General features: G+C 49.6%; 1 protein-coding gene across 1 annotated transcript in view; it reads left to right on the forward strand.

Annotated features, from left to right (window-relative positions):
- Fstl4 (follistatin like 4) overlaps positions 1-21,180 on the forward strand; it is a 404,387-nt gene that overhangs the window by 335,087 nt on the left and 48,120 nt on the right. Inside the window, exon 7 of the mRNA XM_047556989.1 lies at positions 11,635-11,801. Within this exon, the coding sequence (XP_047412945.1) occupies positions 11,635-11,801 (167 nt within the window). The remainder of the gene's footprint in view (positions 1-11,634; positions 11,802-21,180) is intronic.

Genomic DNA, 21,180 nt, shown 5'->3' on the forward strand with positions numbered 1-21,180 from the left:
CCCAAGTCAGAGCTTTCCCAAGCCAGTCTTGCCATAGTTGCTTTAAGAGTGACCAAGTGCCATAAATCTGGCTAATGAAATGTGAGGGGACATCAGATGGTGGCTTTGGGAAAGGTTTATTGTTCTTAAAATGCACACATACTGGTTGATGTGGGACCTGCACATGAGACCTAGACCACTACCTGTGGTTGCAAAGAAACCCCACCAGCTGCTAAGGCCTATGTCAGGGCACAAAGGAGACCACCTGTGGGCTTGACGACATCCTGGGACCCTGGGGTTAACCTGACCAGGAACCTCCCCAGGCCCTTCTCATTACATAGATAATAGATTTTCCTTATTCATCAGCCCCATTTCTAGTCAGGGTTTTCTGATAACACAACTGAAGTGTCTCACAGGTGAGGCACAGGTGGTCTTTAAAAGCATAAATCAGAGCATCTTAGCCTCCTGCCTAAATTCCTCCAACAGCGTCTCATAAAATGAAACCCAAACTCCTCCCCATAGCAGTGGGGCCCAAAGGCCCTGCTCCAGCCTCCTCTGGCCACCCCTAGAGACCTTCCCTCTAATTCCATGCTGTCCTCTCCTGCTGGTGCCCAAGTATCAACAACTGGTGAGGGTAGGGCCCGTCCACACTCTAGCCCTGCACCCCTCTGATAACTCCAAACCAGGCCACGAAGGCCACAGTCCCTGCTGATGTTCTCTCCCAATAGCTGGGCTCAGCTGGCTGCCTGCCCTGTTACTAACTCTCCCAGGAACAAAGCTACAGCTTCACAGATGGCCCTAAAATCAGAACACCATGCAGCACCCCACAGCCAAAGTCCTTAGGACCCAGGCTGAAAAGGGACTGAGAGACCATGGGCAAGGTTACCCACACCTCTAATCCCAGCTATTCAGGAGGCTGAGACAGGAGGATGGAAAGTTCAAGGCCAACTTGGGCAATTTAGTGAGACCCTGTCTCAAAATAAAAAAGGTGGGGGATACAGCTCAGTGGAAGAGTAATCCCTGGGGTTCAATCCCCAGTATGGAATTGAAAGGGGGCAGGGATTGGCAAGAGCTGGGAGAGGCAGGCCCAAGAGCCCCTCACCAGGAATTCATCAAAGCCACGGCACACTCAGGGAAATGGAATCAAAAACAAATGTAACTGCTCTCCAAAATGGTCTGCTGATACCTGTTTACAAAACACAGTCATGACTTAGCATTCTCAGGAGACTGGATAATTAAACAGAAAACAAGTTCTATTTATGCATGCTCTTTCAAGATCTGTTGACTTCTCCCTTTTGCATGCATGAAGCGTGACTGTGCTTCAAGGTGGTGGGGGGTGAAAGGACATGGGATAGGGGTCTCCCTATCTGGCTTCTCTGCTCTTGAGCCCTCTGAACACACCCAGCCCCAGGGAACTTAGGGAGAGGAGCCTGACCAATAGAAACATCTATTCCTCTTCCTCCTTTAGGGTTTTTAGCAACAAGAATGCCACAGTTTAGAAATTGTCTTCAAATCTTATTCATTGAAGGAACCCAGAGAGTGACTCTAATCTAAATTTCACATTAAATGCCTGGGGGAAAGTAAAGGGTCTTCAACCAAGACAGAGATGGCACCTCAAGACTGCATGGGGGTCCTGAATGTCCCCTCCCAACTTGCCTCAACTCGGGAAAGTGCACCATGTTACAGAAGAGGGTGGAGCAGGAATAGAGGAGTCGTTTCTGACACCCACTCTCCCTGACCCCTCATCCAAACTGTCTCTGAGCCCAACTCCATCCCCTTCTCCCCATCCCCAGTCACCAGCATCTCTTTCCTGGTCTCCTAGATGGTCTCCCACATCCTCCCCTCTCCCGCAACAGTGCTGTTGTCCACACAGCAGCCAGAGTGGCCCTTTCACCCTGACCGTCAGATCACTGCGCTCCTTGACCTGAATTCTCCCACCACTTTCCAGGGCCCTAAATAAAACCTGTCCCTCTGACTGCATCGTGCCACTGGCCTCTGTCTTGTTCCTAGGGCTTCAGTCACACTGGTCTTTGTCAGTTCCTGGAGTACTTTATCCACTACACACACACACACACACACACACACACACACCCCTTGCCAGCAGGAGTCTTGTCATCTTACAGATCTCCACCTAAGTATTCCTGGTAGAGCACTTCCCTAGCATCTCGATAGGCCTCCCCTGCCATTCTGTCCAGGCATCCTATTCTTTCCATTAATAGTGCTTATCACACTGTGTAATTTGTTTACAAATTCTCCCCCAGCCCAGCTCGAGACACCCACCCCCGGGCTGGGAGTCTGGGCTCTGCAGCAATAGAAACAGGTGTGGGGCTAGGGATGGTTCGACCTCATGTACAGAAGGCACTCAAGGGATTGGAGATGAAGTTGGTTCTCTCTGTCAGAGGAGGCTCAGAGGCTTCCTGACCTGGATGACTTGGCCTCTCAGAGGTCCCTCCCACGTCTCCCTGAACTTCTTTAGTGAAAATACATTAACTTGTATGTCTTTCCCTTCTGAGGGGGCGTATTAGGTAATTATAACACCAGCTGCTGTAGAAACCCTGAAATCTCAGTAGCATAACGCAGTGAAGGCAGATTTCTCGCCCTCATCAGGTCTGATGGGGTCGGGCAGCTCTGCTTCACCAGCGACTAGGAGGCCACGTTCTTAGCTCTCATTAAATGTGTGCCCACATGGTCCCTGCAGAGGGGAGAAGAGAACGTGGATAAAGAGCACATCAGTCAGGGTTCTCCAGAAAAATGGATCCAACAGGAGATAGATCACACACACACACACACACACACACACACACACACACACACACAGATTTATTATAAGGAATTGGCTCACATGATTAGGGAGGTTGACAAATCCCAAGATCAACAGTTGTCAAGCTGGGGACCCAGATGCAGAACCAGGACCACTGATGGTATAAGCCCCAGTCTGAAATTCAGCAGCCTCAAGACCCAGGGAAGCCAGGCTTTCAACTGATTGAATGGGGCCCACCACCTCGGGAGGGCAATCTATCTCACTCAGTCTACAGAATCACATGGTTATCTCATCCAGAAACATGTTTGCAGGGATATCCAGAATAAGTTTGAACAAATACCTGGACACCCCATGGCCCAGTCAAATAAAATTAACCCTCATCTTGACACAAGGGTATGTGACCAGGCATCAAAGTCAGCCAGCTCCCATGGACTGATTCAGTCACATGGCCCTGTCCTGTCCCCAAAAGATGCTGGAAAACTCTCTCTCTCTCTGTCTCTCTCTCTCTCTCTCTCTCTCTCCACCCTCCCTTACTTTGGCTTCTCCCTACTGACAGGTTGTCTGGGAGGTTCTAGAGATCTGGAGGAATTTATGTAATTCTGAGTAACTAGCAGAAGATAATTTTTCACATCCTTTTCCCCTGAAGTCACCAAAGTAACAGGCAGTTAAGATGCTCTGTTCTTTTGCAAATATCTTAAGCAGAGGTATTTCCATCATCTTTGGGAATAGACTTGGTGGGGTGTGGGACACATGTAGACCAGCCGGCCACCTGAGAGAGGCCTCTTCAGGTGTGGGCATAGGTTGGGGAGGGGAGTTGGCACATGGCTCAGTGACAGCCACACACCCTGCTGACCAAGAGGCCCCAGGCTTTCCACCCTGGTGCTGACCCCTTGCTCCTTCCAGTTGTTGCTTCTGCTGCCTGCCCACCATAGCAGTGCAGGGCACCCTGGGACAGTGATACCCGTGGATGCTGAGTTCATCTCCAACTTCCCTTGCTGTGTACACAGAGTCACCGTGGTGTTTAGTTTTCCAAAAACCAAAAAGACTTATTGACCAAAGGAGGCAAAATGGAGCCCCAGAGCTCAGAGGGATGCCCAGGTAACACTGCCCCTGCACCAACCCCTCCTGCAAACAAGGAGAACACTATGCCAGCCATGGGCAACCCCAGAGCAGGACACAAGTGTTCCTAGGCACATGGGGAGGGCTCTACTGAGAGAGGATAGCCAGGCTCTGCAGGAGCCAAGGGCTCTTAACTAGGGACAGACCTTGGGTCTCTTTTTTTGCCTTCCCATCTAACATTTGGCTTCCCTACTAAGATATGGGCTCCAGCTTAGCCAGCACAAGGCCCACTTTGCTTGCCAGTATATTCCCACTGTATCCTGGCACATAGTAGGTGCTCAATAAACAATTGCCAAGTAAGAACTCATCATTCACTCACATAAAACTACTTATTAAGTCCCTCCTGTGTGCCAGGGATTATGTTAAGTGTTGGGGATACAAATAAGTAAAACAGATCTAGTCCCTGACTTTTTGCCAATAACAAAGATGTCTCCCATTTGGTCAGGAGACATTGGACACTTACATTCTGTCCCTACTCGCCAACTTCACAGTGTGGCCCTGGTCACAGGGATGACACCAGATCAATAGAGTTTGTCACACAGGTGCTACACCTCCTTTGGTGGCTCCCAGATCTGTGGAGCACAACTTTTTAACTAAACTGTAATAAAGGTTGAAGTAACACCCAGCAACCTAAATCAACTGAAAAAGTAAATTACCCACAGACCTTCAGGTAATTAGCTAATAAGTTTATTGCCATCTCCAAAATTAGGCCATCAAGAGGAACTATGACAACAACCGAAAAAATTGAAAGTGATTATGCGTAAAGAAACAGGAAATTTTGGATACAGACAAGTGCCCTCTTGAGTGACTTTGGAGCAAGTCTGGCTTGTCCAAAGCCACCCATGTGGGCTGGTGGCACTTTGGTGCTCAAAGCATGCATGTCAAAATCACATGCGTTAAGATAACCTGTTCCCAGCCGTCCGCCCGTGAAGTTGCAGAAGATATTTGAAAGGATCCTAGAATGGCAGTTCTCTGATGAAGAGATCAGAGGAGGAAAAAGACACACAGTCCTGATTTCAAACCCCAGCACCACAAAGCAGCAACAGGAACAGAAGCACACAATCCTATTCCCAAACACTGTCCCCCAAGGACAGCCTGAGAATTTCCACTCTGTAAACACCAATTGCAGTCACACTGTCCCAACTTCATAGTTTGGCCCTGATCACACAGTTTAACAGAGTTCATCGCACAGGCGTATACCTTCTTTGGTGGCTCTCAGGTCACATAAAGTATTCATTTCAGGGAAAGCACTGTGAGTAGAAGCTGCAACTCCACACCAGTGTCTCAGCGCCTGGTCTGGGGGGGTCTCCTTGCAAATTGTGCTAATTCTCAAGCAGGACCCTGAGCCTAGGTTTGCCCTTCAAGGCTATGTCAAAAAATATCGATGTGCAGGCAGGTTGATTGAGCTTTTGACAGGGTCTTTTCACCAAGAGCATCATTTGAAAAATGGCAAATGTCCGGGTAGAAATGTGTTCCATTAGTACATCTCTGACATAAGAAAACTAACACCAACTTGACAAGAATTTGAGAAATTTAATTTCTATAGCTACGAAGCACCAGAATCCTGTTTGAGTGGGTGCTGATGGGTTTATGAGTGTCTCATCGAGTTCAAGTCATTGTGAGAAATAGCGCCTGAGATTAAGGGGAAGCTGTAATAGGAACTAAAATCCAGTTATCCAGTGACTGAAATGGTATGGCCTTCTGCTTTCGGGAAAGATGTTTGCTGGCCTGCTTATGGTAGACACACTAGTCCCTGCAGCCGCCCCTTCTCTCCAAGCTCCAAGTGTGCAAGGAGGAAGTGAGGACTGGTTCTGAAACACCTCATATCTGGAAAACCAAGGGTGACGACTGCTCTGGCAGCAGGGCTAGTGAGGGGTCTTAACCTCTGGCCCACTATGTTGTTCAGTTCTCTGTTGCTGAGACAGAATACCTAAGAAAGTCAATTTATAGGAGGAAATGTTTATTTTAGTTAATGGTTGCAGAGGCTTCCTTCTATGGTTATTTGGGCCCATAGTGAAGCAGAACATCATGGTGAAAGAGCATGGTAGAGGAAAGCTGCTCATCTCATGGTGGCCAGGAAGCCCAAAGAAAGAGAGGAAGGGGCTGGAACAAAATATGCCCTTCAAAGGCACATCCCAGTGACCTACATCCTCCAACGAGGCCCCACCTCCTGAAGTGTCTACCACCTCCCAACAGGCCGTAAAGCTACGGATCCACCAATGGACAAATCTATTGATGAGGTCAGAGCCCTCATGACCCAATCACTCCCAATGCCACCAATGCCAGAGGCCTGACCCGTAGTGAGACAGGTGTCTGAGCTGTGAGAAGTCCCAACTTCCTCACCTTCCTCCAGTCCCCTACTCACCAAGCAGCTCTCCCATGCCAGTTCTTACAGCAGGGGCAACTGTCTCCCTGTGGGCACAGAGCTCTGCCCAGCAGAGTCAGACAAACTCCCCAGTGGTTTTGAACAAGTTTTGAACTCCACCCCAGCCCTTTCCTACCCAAAACACCAACCCCTTTATATGGGCACATTCTCACCCCAGATCTAGCATCTGCTTCTGGCCAACACCCACCTCCTCTCTCCCCACCCACCCCCATTATGCTAAGTGCAAGGCAGATCTTGCTGCTTGGTCTTCTAGAGACCCTGGGAAGTTCCTTCTTTGATGGCCTATAAGACCACCAAGGTGGGATGTGGGACACCCTGGGAGCTGCAGAGTCACACAGGAACTAAAAAGGCCCTGGTGAGCCCTTCCTTAGGCAGGCTCCCTGGAGAGCTGCTGGTAGCTTCCACACCTTCCTTCTGGTGACTCAGCTCCCTACAGCAGAGAGCTGGCCTGAGACTTATCTGGTGCCCTGCCCTGCAGTTGTGCAGGTGACAGGAGTGAGGGTCAGTGGGCATGGTCACTGCACACGGATGGAGTACCAGCCCCACTAGTTCCAGGCCCTTCCCCATCATGATATGAAGCTCACCAGGACGGCAGGGCCCTTCAGCTGGTCTCACCAAGCCCTCCCTGTGAAAGCTGCCCCCACCCTGTGCAGAAAGGACAGGGTGGAGCGAGGCTGCCATACTTGAACCAGGGTTCACTTGTGATAGGTTTCATTGTCCCAACAGAATTATCCACCTATTCCCTGATCACACACATCCAGGCTTCTTTGTCATGGGGACAGAGGGAAGAGAAAAGGCCCTCTCTGCATCCCTGTGGTGGTTGTAAGGTGTTGATCTGCCCAACACACACTTTCTGTCAGATGCTTGACCCCATCCCAACCACCCAGTCCCACCCCTGGGATGGTTACACAGTCCAGGCCTGGTGGGTCAATCTTGCTATTCCACTCACCTGCTCTCAGTGACATTCTAAGGAAGAATGCAGGAGTCACATCTAGCCAGAGTCTCCCCACCCCCCCATGCCATTTTACAGAGCTCACAGGAAATATGTGGTTGCTTTCTGTGGATCCCACATGTGAGTGTGGGGGCACCATTGGGCATCTTGCAACCACACTGTGACCACCACTAGTGAGGTCCAGGGATACCTGCAGGCCCTTCTGACCCATAGATCTCCCATTATGGCAACTAAGACCATCCTCCTTGTTGGTTTGGGGTTTCCCCCCAGCTAAGCTACTTGAGCATTTCTGAGAGCTTCTGTTACTTATGATTGAATCAGTCCTCGTAATTTCTCTAGGACTCTCTCTTTCAATATCTGCCACCCAATATCTGTCCGAACATTTCCTTATGCTAAGGCTTCAGGGTCTCAGAAACATCCCACAGATCCTTTGCACTGAGGCCAAGGGAGTGAGCAGCTGGGAATGGACAAGTGGAAAGTGCCAAGTAGACACAGCCTGACGTCCCAAAATGCAATGAGATGGGGACCCACTGGTACCTGATGTTGGAAGACTGGGGCAAGATCAGGGACTGCTCTGAACTCTACCTGGTGAGTCTATGGACCTTAGAAAGTCACTGATGACTTTTGAGCGGGACTGTGACAAGAGGTGACAGGAGACATAGGAAACAGGCAAATGGAGGAGTAGCCACACAGGAGAGAGATGAATACCTGGGATGGAGAGGAGGAGGAGCTTTCAGCAGGTGACACAAGGGAATTTTTGGCCTCCATTGGTGCCTCTGTTTGAGGTGTCACTCTTACAATCATGGATAAAGAGCAGAGGCAGGTGACACTTAGGGGCAGATTGGGCACCTGCAGGACATCCACTCAGAATCATCAGTTCAGATGTGCAAAACCTAACAGCAGCGTGGGTGGGCTCCAGAGCCTCCTAGCCAACCCCTCATTTTCTCCATGTCTACATTGAGGTCCAGAGATAGGAAGGGACCTGCTCAAGGTCACTCAGCTCGTAGCAGCAGAACCAAGGCTGGAGGCCAGAATCCTGTCCTGCTGCTTGAGCCTCAGTCCCTGGTGCCCTCCTGTTTGTTGCTCTCCCTGGAAATCACGCTGGGAGCTCAGTGAGTCGTGGTCTTGCCACTCACCAGGAAACAGGGCCTGCTCGGGGAGGGCCGTTGAACAGTAAATAACAGGGAGAGTGGAAGGAGAGGGTTCAGTAGCCACAAATCTCTTCAGAATTTTAAAAGGAGCTAGGGAATATTGACACAAATTAAATCCAATAAAACATTCATTTAATTAAACTTTAAATGATCCAAATATTTGCTGTTTGGTTAATATTTGTGTAGCTGACAGGAGTGGAATTACGATGGTTCTGTCAGTACGCACGCATTCTAATTTTGCATGAGTTTTTTCCTGCACGAAGCAAATGTCTTCGTACATATAAATGATGGGGAATGTAATCAGGAAGCGTGTGGCAACCAGCTACCCCTACCGAGGGACTCGAGGGACAGGAAGGCTTCCAGCTCCCACTTGAATCTGTTTGCTTGTTTGTTTTAGGCCCATATTCCAGACTCCTCCAGAATCCTCTCTAAACCTGTTTGAAAGCTGTTTTGGGGGGCCATGTGAAGAAAGGGATCCTACACTTCACCTGGGTCCTATATTGAGGGTCCATGCTTGCAGCCCCAGAACCCCCACCCATCCTCCACAGGAACTCCCCACTTCCAGCTACCCAGACCCTCTTCCATCTTGAAAGGCAGTTGTTCTCAGGTCTCAGAGTCCCACAGAACCCCCTGGGATGCTCACCCAACCCGCTGAGAGTCTGTAGCAGCCAAAAGGCAGAGAGGCAGGACACCTGGTCAAGTGATGGCAGATGGTTTAGGAGCCACACCTGAGAGGTAGAGCTCTAGGGCCCAGAGGAAGCCCCGCCTCCTCCAAGGGCCCCTCTGTCCTCCCAATTGGTCCTTCCCTTCTCCTCTGAGGGAGCTCAGGTACAGAGAAAGTGTAGGATCCTTTTGAAACTAACCTGACTTCTTCACAAGCTCCGCCCACCCCTCCCCCACCTCCTGAGAAGGATGCAGCTAAATGCTCACTTCACTGGACAGCCTAGTCCAAGTGACCATTTCAACAGTCCCTGTAGGTAACGCTCTGTATAAGAAAAATGCATCTCCATGTGCTCACCTCCAGGCTGCCCTCTAGGCTGGCTTCTAGGGGAGCAGGGAAACAACTCTGCTGTCCTCTGCTGCCTCCAGTTCCCACTCTAGGACTTCTAGGTCTCCAAGTCTGGGGACACTCAGGCTATGCTCTGCCCTGGGTATGCTGTTGGTCTGAGTCACAGCCTGGAGCCAGGATGCTGCTCCCTGCTCAAGCTGGGCTTCCCGCAGCCCCCACCCTGTCCCTGCTGCCGTGAGCACCCCTTAAGGCTCAGGGCACTAGTCTGGCACCCCATGAGGTCTGTGAGTGCAGAGGTCCAGGGCCCCAGGTGTTCTGGTTCACAGGTGGGTGGGGAGCAAGCTATGGGGGAAGGGGGCGGCTTCCTTCTAGAGCCCCCCCTTAAATCTCCTCCCCTACCCACCCACGGACCCCTTATTAGTCCCACAATCCTCTGGGACATGAAAGGCATTCCATACCCCTTCCGGCTTCCAGAGCACAGAGCCTGACCATCCTTCAGTGAGAAAGGGATACCTCTCCACTCAAGAACTCTGGATTCTCTGCCCCAGAGTTGGCGGCAGCTGAACAATTTCAACAAATTCTTTTTCTCCTCACCCCGAATCTCCAAAGCCTGTTTCTTGCTACAGAGAGTCCAGTGCCTTCTCTCTCCTGCCCTGAGCAATAAGCTTCATGATTCAGAGGTGGGAGGGCAGCAAGCAGGACATGATTTAAGAGGGAACTTGAAATGTATCACTTTAATGTTTGTGAAATATTATGCCAGCTGCGTCTGCATCCATCACTCGGTGTTTTATCTTTTTTCATGTGGCTCCTTCACCGGGTGTCACATTTTTCCTGTGTGGGATCACCCCCTCCCCACTGGCCTCTTGGTTCTTTTGCTCCTTTATTTCCATTTTCTCTGTTGTTCATCCATTCATGCAGTAAGCACTGATGAAGCACCTAGTGGACCTCTTGCTCATCTTCGTGGACCCAGGGTTGGGCCACTAAACATTGGTGGGTGAGGGAAGGACTTTGCTGCCCTTAGGCACCTGCTTTCAGCTCACTGCTCTGCAGTGCGGTGGACCTGCAGGCCTGCAGCTCTTCTCTCCTCCCCTTGCCGCACACACTGGCAAAAGAGCTGAGCCCAAATGTACCACCAGCAGTGGTCCTGCTGCCTGGGCACAGTTCACAAGTAGCCCACTGAGTTACAGAGCTCAGCTCCTAACTTGTGCTTTGTCCTAGAGTTTTTAGAGGACACACCCATCAGGATCACCTGTGTCCCAATTAAGTAGTTAAAAGTGAACAGAGGTCCCAGCATTTTGGCCAACATCAAAGAATACGCACAGACCCCCAAAACCAATCTGCCTCTCTAAGTTCATGCCACCTCTGATTGCTGGGTGGGCAGAATTTGGAGGAAGAGAGAGGGATCCAGTCCTATCAGTGGGTTGTGACTTTCCGGAAGCCTGATCCCATCTTTGCATTTGAACAATCCAAGCTTGATTAAGTTTTCATAAATTTTGAAACTTTTACTCCATGTATAAACAGAGAAACAACATGTATCCCATTTGTTTACAATAAAAAAATAATAATAATTTTTAAAAAGAGCAAATGATGGCAGGAAAATATTTTAGACCCTTCCCATTTGCCTGAGGAATGATCAACCTTAATGCCAGTTATTAAATATGAAATGGCAAGTATTAATAATTTGGTCAGCCTGAAGTATACTTCAAAAAATTAAAGGCCACAGTGCACGGTCACAGAACAGAAATCCCAATCCAAGTTCGGCAAATCTTCAGACAGAAGCAGACCTTCAAAGGTCAGCCAGTTCATTCCCCAGACTTCAGACAGTGCAACCTTTAAATTGCCCTCAGATGGACGAGATATCTGTCGGCTCACCCAGCAGACCTTGACTGCCCTTAGCAAGGCACAGATTTCATTAGGCCAGGGGAGCTCTAAGCAGTGCACCCCACAGCTGGCACCCTGGCTCTGTGTGATGGCCCTATGGTCCTGGCTGCCAGAATTCTTGGATCCACTCACAAATCCATGGCCCAGATGGTACCCTTGCACATTGGCTGGTTCCTGACCTGTTTTGACTCGCATAACCTTTTTGGCATAAGTTGTGACTGTTCTTCCAGAAACAGTGACCATCTGTACATTTACTCAGGACATTATAAACCTTTGTCAGGGGTCCTTGAAGCCCTCCTGGGCCCCTGCCCCTAGGTAAACCCATGGCCATTTGCCTTGGGTTAAGATTCCACACTTCCAGCCTCTACCTAACCATCTTCTCCTTTCCCTCTGCAGAAGTGGTTCAGCTCAGCCTCGCCCCAGAGGACAAAGTCAGTGTGACCACAGTGACGGTGGGACTGAGCACAGTGCTGACCTGTGCTATCCGTGGAGACCTGAGGCCACCAATTGTCTGGAAGCGCAACGGGCTCACCCTAAACTTTCTGGACTTGGAAGACATCAATGTAAGCCACCTGGCACTTATTCTGAGCTCAAGGGTACTTCCCAGGAAAGTCAACTGTGCAGCACACCATGTGACAGTGGCAGACCAGAGGGTTTCTGTTGAACATCCCACATCTGGTACCTTTCAGGCCTATTGTCAGCCTGAAGGTATCAGAAGATCCAAGTCCCAGAAAGAATAGAATGAATGGCAGCCATCAGCCTGGTTAAGGAAAGGGGCACTGAATGAGGGAGGAACAGCAGACTGGTCAGGAGACCCCAGGGAGCCTACATTAGCAAAGGCCTGGAGGAAGCCCTGAGAATGGGCTGTGGAGAGGAGTGGGCTCTGTGGCCTGCTCATATCCCTCAGAGAGATGGGCCACAAGCCAACCAGAGAACAAAGTCAAGCAGGGGACTCTGGAGCAGGTGGCTGGGGGACTTCAGGGGAGGCTCTGGGCCAGACAACTGGGTAGGGTATGGACAACTGGATACAGAGAGAAGGGTTGTCCCTGTGGAGGGCAGAGGTGAGCGGGGGGGGGGGGGGGGGGGGGGGGGGGGGGGGTGGCGGGAGGCGCCAGGTGAGAAGGTAGAGGGAAATCAGGCCAGGCCAGAGGAAGTCTGCTTCAGAAAACTTCCTTGCTGGGCAAGGAAATGAGGGTTGATGACTTCAGTGGTACTTTTTGGCAGAAGAGAGCAGCTGAAACCACTCAGCCTAACTTGACCAATGCTTCTAGACTCTGTGAAACCAAGCAGCTGAGGTGGGGGTCCCTGCATCTCTCATATAGACTTTGTTACTGAGTAATTCCTTAACCTACTGATCCTTGGTGAATTGATCTATAAGAAAAGCGGCATTAGCAGTACCTCCCTTCCACTGAACTTGAAGAAGTGGAATAATTCAAGTATATTTATTGGTCTAGGTTTGGCACATGGATGATATGACTTCCCAGAAGTTTATGGGAAAGTACAGTGATGTCACCCATGTAGTGAGCTTCCAGGACAGCTGATGAGTGTTGGATGAAAATAATAGGAATACAATTTTCAGGCAGAAGAGGGGGCTGTGCTGGTCTCTTTGACTCAGAAGAGCACCCTTGGACCACAGTGAGATGCTTGTGGATGAGTCGTTGGTTCCTTCTAAAATCTGTAAGGAAGTCAGGTATGGACTCAGTCAGAGGGAGCCAACATGAGCTGGGTGGCCCCATGATTTGGATTAGCACAAAGAACTAAGGGGTGTTCCAAAAGGAGTCTAATTTAGGCTCCTTAGATGGAACACCATTCCAGTCATGAACCTTGCCCCACAATGGAGTGAGCCGCCCTGCAGGCAGTGAGCCTTCCATCCCTAGGGCCATGCAACATCATGCAGGGACTGCAGTCAGCAGCGCTGCCAGCCACAAGGGATCAGCTAATTCCCATGACCTTGAAGGTCTTTCCGATGCTGAAGTTGCTATGTGGGGACCGAGGTCCCACATGAGTTGCTGCAGGAACCACCAAAGTTGGGCCTGAGACTCTCTAGATCCCTTTGGCTGCACCCTGGAGATCATGGGGGAAGCAGATGGAAAGATATCACCCTTCTGTAAAGTCCCTCCTGGTCAAAGCTGGCCAGGAAGTACCCTTTCCCTGCCCTTGTCATACTGTTTCTTGTAATATCCCCCCATGGCATGCAGCCATCTCTGAATGTCAGGACAGCTCAACCTGGTAAGGGTTTATAGACAGATGCTGGGTGGGCAGTCCTTCATCCACTAGGCCTGAGATAAGTGGGGCTTGAAAGAAAGTTTGGTGTCCTATTTACAAGAGGGAGACAGAGAGAGTGTTGGGGTGTGTGAGTTTGGGTATGCAGAATCCCTAGGTGAGGTACAGCTTTTAAATGCATTTGGCCAGTTGTAATTGATTCAGTACTAGGACAGGGCCACCTGTGACTGTCAGAGTGTCCATGTGCATTACTTGGTGCTCTATTTAAAGACATCAGAAATAAAGGCTGAGGCAAAACTCCTCTTAATGTACTTGCCACAGTTAATTAAATTACTGTGAGTGTTTTTCCCCTCCCTCCAACTTGCCTCCAGCACCGACTCAATTGCATTTCTACTTTTCACAATAAGGTTAGCAATTTGGATAATTGTGGGTACAACCAAAGATTAATGGCCCCTCGTTACCTCCCAGGAAACACTTGCTGCTTATGGTTGAATCAGTAGCCTGCAAATGCGCAGGAGCCTGCATGTCTCAGAAATACCCATGCGGGGGTGCAGGGCTGCACCTGCCCCACAGGAGTCCTTACCTGACATGCGCAGGCATACATAGAACACACTACACGTGCCTCCCCCTGCCTCAGGGAGAAAGGCTGTGCAGCCTGCTAAGAAAGGGCCCAGGTTCTGGAGTCAAAGGAGCCTGGGTTTAAGTCTCAGCTCTGCCACTTACTAGTTGAGTAACCTCAGAGATAGTTCTTGACCTCTCTTAGCCTTGATTTCCTCATCTGTGAAATAGGGATAGATAGCAGCACCTGACTCATAGGATTATAGTAAGGATAAAGTGAGAAGATACATGTGGAGTTTTTAGCATATAATATTCCATAAGCACTATATCACTCTGATTATCATTATTACTATTATTATCATCATAATTAATACTGTTGCTGCTGCTGCTAAACAACATTTGCAACACCTTGTAGCCTGAGTCCCCATGAGCCAGCAGCAACCCAGGGAGGCTCCCTAGTCAAGCAGATGTGGCCCTGGTGGACCTCTGTGGCTTATAGTCAGGGACGATGGTAACACCATCTGTTAGCCTTGATTCATCCAGGGAGAGAGACAGTGATCAGCCACCTCCAACAAATCCAGAGAAACCTGGGGGCAGTTGTTGGACTTCTCTGAGCCTATGGAGAAATGAAGGTCATGGTGTCTCCTTGCTCGGGGATTCTCATACTGAATATGCACAGGAAGCACCCAGCTCAGTGCCTGGCACCTAGAAGGTATTCATAAGTGACAGCCCCACCTGGGACAGTGAAAGGAGTAGCCCTAGGAGGAAATCAGGCTGAAGAGGCTAGAGCCAGGGTCCTCAAGAATCCTGGGGTATTTCTGAAGCAAAAATTAGTTAGGGGAGCCTATCATCTCAGTAGCTTGTGAGGCTGAGGCAGAAGGATCCCAAGTTCAAGGCCAGCCTCTGCAATTTAGAGAAAGTCTGTCTCAAAATAAAAAAATAAAAAAGACTGGGGATGTGGCTCAGTGGTTAAGTATTCCTGTGTTCAATCCCAGGTACAAAAAAAAAAAAAAAATTAATCGGGGAAAACAGCCCAGGAGCGCAACTGGGGGAGTAGAGATTCCAGGATTGATGGGACCCCTAGAGCCCCTTAGCCTGTGGTATCTCCCAGTGAGAGATGAAAAACAATCACCAGCGTTGTAATTACTGACTGGCACACAAGCACAACTACAAACAGGGGAGCAGATCAGTCTTCAGAACCCGAGGCAGAGAGATTAGGGAGCACAAAGAGGTGTGGGTCTCCTTTCTTTGTCATTTGTATGAGACATCTTGATTGGCAACAAAATATTAATCACTTTTTCACTACTCCCTTAATGAGATGCTTTCATGGGCAACAAAATATTAATTTGTCTTGTCTTATCTGTTAAGAATTCTGGTAATGAATTCAGTCACAGAGCTATTACAGAATGCCATCCTAATGACACATGTAATTAAACTTTTCTGACTTGCAAACATCAAAGATGCCTTGAGCATTGGAATAATATTTGATCAGAAAGTAAATGGACCCCTCTCGCCCAGAGCAAGTGAGAAGGCTCTGCTGGCATTCTGCAGTGAGCAACACTGGTGTCAGAAGCACTTAGGAGTCACCTGATCCTGTGTTGCCTGTCCAGATGGTGAAGACAGGGAGTCGTCCTTTGGATTGATTCACTTACTAAATGCTGCAGGATCACAGAGCAAAAACACTGTCCCCAGCCTCCAGTGGGGCCACCCTTCCATAAACCCCTGTTCTAAGAGGGGGAAAAGGAGCTGTTCCAGCTGGGACCTCAGAACACGAAGGGCCTGATTGTCACATAAAAAGTCGAGGTTGCCAGGTACAATGGCCCTTGCCTGTAATCAGAGAGGCTTGGGAGGCTGAGGCAGGAGGATCACAAGTTTGAGGACAGCCTGGGCAACTTAGCAGAACCCTATCTCAAAATAAATTAAAAAAAAAAAAAAAAAGCAAAAGGGTATAGCTCACTGATAAAGCACCCCTGGGTTCAATTCCTAGTACTATCAAAAAACAAAAAACAAAAAAACAGAGGTCTTGGTTGTTTCCCTGTGGCCAAAAGGTGTCTGTCACAGATTCTTGATCAGAGAATGGCATGGTCAAATGTGAATGCTACAGGAGTCCCAAGCCTCTTCCAGCATAAGATTAAACATGCCTCCAAGAAGGATTCTGAATAACTTGGGACCCAGAAATGAGGGGAGTCCCACTGGTGCTTTTGGGTCATCCTTTTCTAACTTCCCCCATGGCACCAGGAGTGAAGCAAGTCAGCTCCGGCTGAAGTTCCCCTCCAAGTAGTCAAGACTCAGGTCACAGGGAGAAGTCCAGTCTGGATCTGGCGTGCCTAGGCAGGATGCCTGAGTCACATGTTGCAGGAGGCTTCCACTTCACCCCACCCAGCTTGCACAGAGCACAGACCAACCTTAGGGTCTCACAGAGCAAAACCCCCAAAGACAGGCACTTCTGGCAGAGGCAGCAACCCAGGCAATGAGCTGCAGCGTCTCACAGTGGCACTCAGGGTTATGACACCTCCTTCTGTTCCCTGATGAGAAATCAATAGTTTCTGCTCACGCAGCTTGTTTCCCAGAGCTGACAAAGTGCAGCCTGTAATTTGTTTACTTCCTGGCCAACTCTTGGCTTCTTTATTGATGCAGCTATGGGTCTGGACATGCTTCCACTTGCTCATTCCCCCCACCACACCTCAGTCCTCAAGAAACCATGGCCACTGTCCCCACCCCAGGGCCTAAGCTGGAGTGACCACCAACAGCACCCTGAGCTCTGCCTATCCTGAACTTGGGCCAGGCTGCCTTCCAGGAGTGTCTAACAGGAGGCCTCAGTCCCCAGCCCCAGCCATGGAACCCTCCCTCTGTGGGCACCAGAAGCCAGTGGCCATGTTGTGTTGACCTGCAAGCCCTTCTCTGCTCAAATGTCACAGCCCTATGTTGGGGAGAGACATATGCTGCCAGTGACAGGCATCTTCTGGTTAGAGCCCATGATGAGGCGCTTATCCTCCGGGAGAACTCTCCAGGCACACCTCTGTCTTAGGAAGCAGGGAGATGCCTACTACTGTAGGTGTCCAATCCGAAATGGGACCTGCACCTTTAGGTACTCTCCCAACCCTGAGGTTACACAGATCTGGGATAAGGAAGGCACTTTGGACCCTGTGGGACAGGCAAGCCCCACACATCTCAAGTGTGCATCTTACTTTCTCACCTGGACCACAGAGAAGAACAATACCTCACTCTTCCCCTTCCAACCACATTTTCTGGGAGTACAAAGTCAGGCTTTGGGGACTGGGGAAGGGCCCTGTCTCAGAGGCAGATCCACAGGCTCCTCTTCCTACTCAGTCCCAGAGCGCCAGGTTCTGCACTGGTCACTTCCCAGCATCGCTTCATCCCTTAACACAAATCAACAAGGCAGGTGGAGCTAAGGAACTCAGAGGAGTGGATGAGTTTGCCCAGGGGCCTGCAGCCAGCCTGCTCACCCCACTGGCACTAGCTGGGTTCCTTGCTCAAGGCCAGCAATACCTAGCGCCCAGCTTTCCCGTGTCTTTACCCTGGGGCTGCCTCTGCCTGCTTCCTGCAAAAGCACTGTAGAACTCAGGCCGTGCCACATGCATTCTCGCAGATGTGGGGTGTGTGCTGCTGGGCTTTCTTTTCTCATTAGCTGCTGGCCTTTGGCCCCACCAAGCAGCGAACGTTAAGACCATCATGTGGAAAGGTTTGGCCAAGATATTCTCAGGGAGAGGAAACATATTTCTTTTGTACTCTTAATTTAGGAAGAAAAAAAAAAAGACCTACCACACACACTCAGTATATTTTAAACAACTTGAAAGAGCCACGCTGTTTCGTGTATGTGTGTGTGTGTGTGTATGTGTGTGTGTGTATTTCCTTCACTGAATCTCGCTATTTAGGGCTTTCAAAGATCAGTAGGCAGAGCACAGTGATAAAAGCAGAAACACAAAGCCCATTAGGAGAAAGTATCTGTGGCATTGTTTGAAGGGTGTGTTAAAAGGTTCACTTTTCCCCATGCCTAAATGGTGTAAAAGTGGGAACAAATGATTCTAAGGAAACATATGCTCTCCACAAGTGCTTCTTTGGAAGTGAGTTATTAAAAAGACCAAAGGAAAATGATTTAGGAGCTCATGACTCATTTAATTTTTATTGTCTTTATATGAACCAGTCATGAATCCATTGTAAAAAGATGAGAGGCGTTTGATTAGCATGGAGAGCTGTTTGCAACTCGATAGATGGTGGTTGTAGGTTCTGCATTAAAATCGTCTCATTAAACGCCTGGATACATTTTGTTTTAAAATCTTGGAAAACACTATGCTTGAAGCTCTTACAGGCTGCAACCATTTCTCCCCACTTGTGTTGAAGACCCTGGTTGCATCTAAACATCCAGTCCTCCTGAGCTTCAGATGAGTTCAAACCAATAGGAGTATTGTTCATTGTGACCCAGCAGATGGGGTCCCAGGTCCAGGGTACAACAGCCTGTGGAACATGGAGGGACAACTCTATCCCAGGGGAACTCCTCTGGCCATTGCTTTCTGAGCAGCTTCCTCAAGGTTACCTCTTTCCCTCTTAGTACTGCCTTCAGGACCTGTGTTCAGTGGTGACTTCTGGTCCTATATGTAAGGTATAGGCCCCTCTGGAAGGTTCTGATTCAGCTTCTAGACCCTGAGTGCAGAGTCTGAGCCTCCCTGCTTCCCTCCAGAGGCCCAGCCAGTGGAGGAGGCTGATCAGCACCTACCTTGCACCTCAGAATTGGAGCCTACCTCTCCAAGGGGCCCTCTCCCTACTAAGGAAGAAGGCCCCCCTGAACCACGCCAAGCCCCCACCCTACCCAGCGCCCCCTCCCCAGTCCTGTGCAGGGGAGCCCACATTGAGACTCTGCTCAGGCTTTGTCTACTCCACTTGTGCCGCAATTGACGTCCTTACACAACCTCTCTGCACATCTGCCTAAGTGGATCCATAAGAGAAGTTATTTGAAGTGGTACATTTTCAGTTTTGATGAATAGTACCAAATCTCCCCCAAAAAGGTTGCAATAGTTTATACTCCTTCTAGCAGTGTATAAACAACAGATCAGGAGAAAATTCCTGATTGAAGGCTTCTTGGTCCCTCAAATAAGCCATAGAAGGAAATTTAATCAAAACCTCCCTGAAGTGTTCCAAAGACAGCCAGTAGTTGGCTATCAGTCATGTGTGTGGTCCAGATTGGAGCCAGGAGCTGTTACCCTGAGTAAGATCTTCTCAGCTGAGAACTCATCATCCAAGGGTCCCCAGGAGAAGGGATGCAGATGGAAGCAACAGATTCGAGGGGGTTCGGAACTTGAGTTGACTGCTGCCATGCAGCCTAGTGGCCTGGTCCCCTTCCACCTCCTGGGCACACCCGGCCACTGGCCAAGAATCCAAAGGCCTATTCAGGAATGCAGGCCTGCATTTCATCAGAAGGCCCCAATTGCTGCCACCCATACCTCTGGAGTCCTAGTCAGACAAGCGGTCTCTGGTCTCTGACCTCTGAGGTTGGACAACCTGAGTGCCCAGAACAATACCTCTGACATGAGCCTTCAATCACATGAGCTCTGATGTGAACTGTGTGCACCCAAATGCACAGGTATGTGCAATTTCAGCACCCAGAGTTGGGGAGTTCCCATTGACCCCTCAAGGTCAATGATTTGCTGGAAGGACCCACAGAACTCACTGCAACCTGTTATCCTCACTGTTAACTGTTTATTATGGAGAAAGAATACAAATTAAAATAAGTCAAGGGAAGAAGCCAATTGGGCAGAGCCCAGAGAGTCCCTACTGTGGACGTCCCATTGTCTTCTCCCAGTGAAGTCATGGGCATGTTATCTTTCCAGCATCAGTGTGCAGCAGTATGAGCAGGTTCAGCCAGGCCTTAGTGTCCACAGTTTGTTGTTGTTGTTGTTGTTGTTGTTGTTGTTGTTGTTTTCTGGAGCTTCATCACATCCTGCCGCCACAGCTGAACTTTAGGAGTCTTCAGGACTGATCCCCATGGCTTTGAAGACCCAAGCAAAGATTCCCATGAGACAGGACATTGCAAGAGTGTAGAGTGCGCCTCCCAGTAGCTGAAGGCAAAGGCCAGCCATGTCTTTGCATACCATTAATCCTTCACTGTCCTTGCTTTCAGGAGTGTGCTCCAAGGGGCAGCACATTTGGCTAGCATACCACTATTCATTCAGCAAATGATAACCGAGCTCCAGTTATGGCAGCGTGCGGCTTGCCGGAGACAACATAACCATCCACAGAGATGAGGTGCCTCCCTTTGGGGCTCACAATCGTGCAGAGAGTCTGACAACTTACACCAGCAATCACCCAAGTCAACCAGTGACCACGCATGCCCTGAAGTCCTGGAGAAAACAGAAGCTGTCCACACAGTGGCTTCTCTCACATCTCTGACCTCCTCCTCCTGGGTCTGAGCCTGGAATGAGCACAACAGGCTCGTCCTGAGTGGCTCACACTGCTCAGTTACCCTCCCCTGGGGGCCCAGTGGGCTACCTAGGGATCACTGCAGGTTTCAGAGACTTTATATATTTACACACACACACACACACACACACACACACACACACACACACACACACTGGGGGTAGAACCCAGGAGCACTTAACTACTGAGCCATGTCCCCAGCCCTTTTATTTTTTATTTGAGAGAGGGTCTCACTTAGTTGCTGAGGGCCTTGCTAAGTTGCTGAGGCTAGCTTCAAACTTGCAATCTTCCTGCCTCAACCTCCTGAGTCTCTGGGATAACAAGCATGTGCCATCACGCCCTGTGACTTTATTTTTTTAAGACAACTCTGAGCATGAGGACTGGATCTGCAGGTCCTTTCAGGGTGGCAAGTCTGTCCTCTGAGGGGCTGGAAGGAAATGGGCTGCATAGGAACCCTGGTGTTAGTCAGGTGATCAGCTACAGAGAGCCAGATGGTTAGCATGTGTGGGTGCCCACACGTGTGCATGCTCATGCCAACTGCATGAGTCCATGTGGATGTGTGTGTGCTCACTGATACATGCATGTGGTCCCAGCTTGGTCTGGATAACAGATACACATGCTTATGTGAATGCAGATGTCTCTGAGAAGGGCCACTGTCAAGGTGCCACATATCACTCTGTGTGGGGTCCATGGTGGTCAGCTGTTTGTGCAGGTGAGATACCTGAG

The sequence above is a fragment of the Sciurus carolinensis genome, chromosome 6 (genome assembly GCF_902686445.1).
Source record: "Sciurus carolinensis chromosome 6, mSciCar1.2, whole genome shotgun sequence".
NCBI lineage: Eukaryota > Metazoa > Chordata > Mammalia > Rodentia > Sciuridae > Sciurus > Sciurus carolinensis.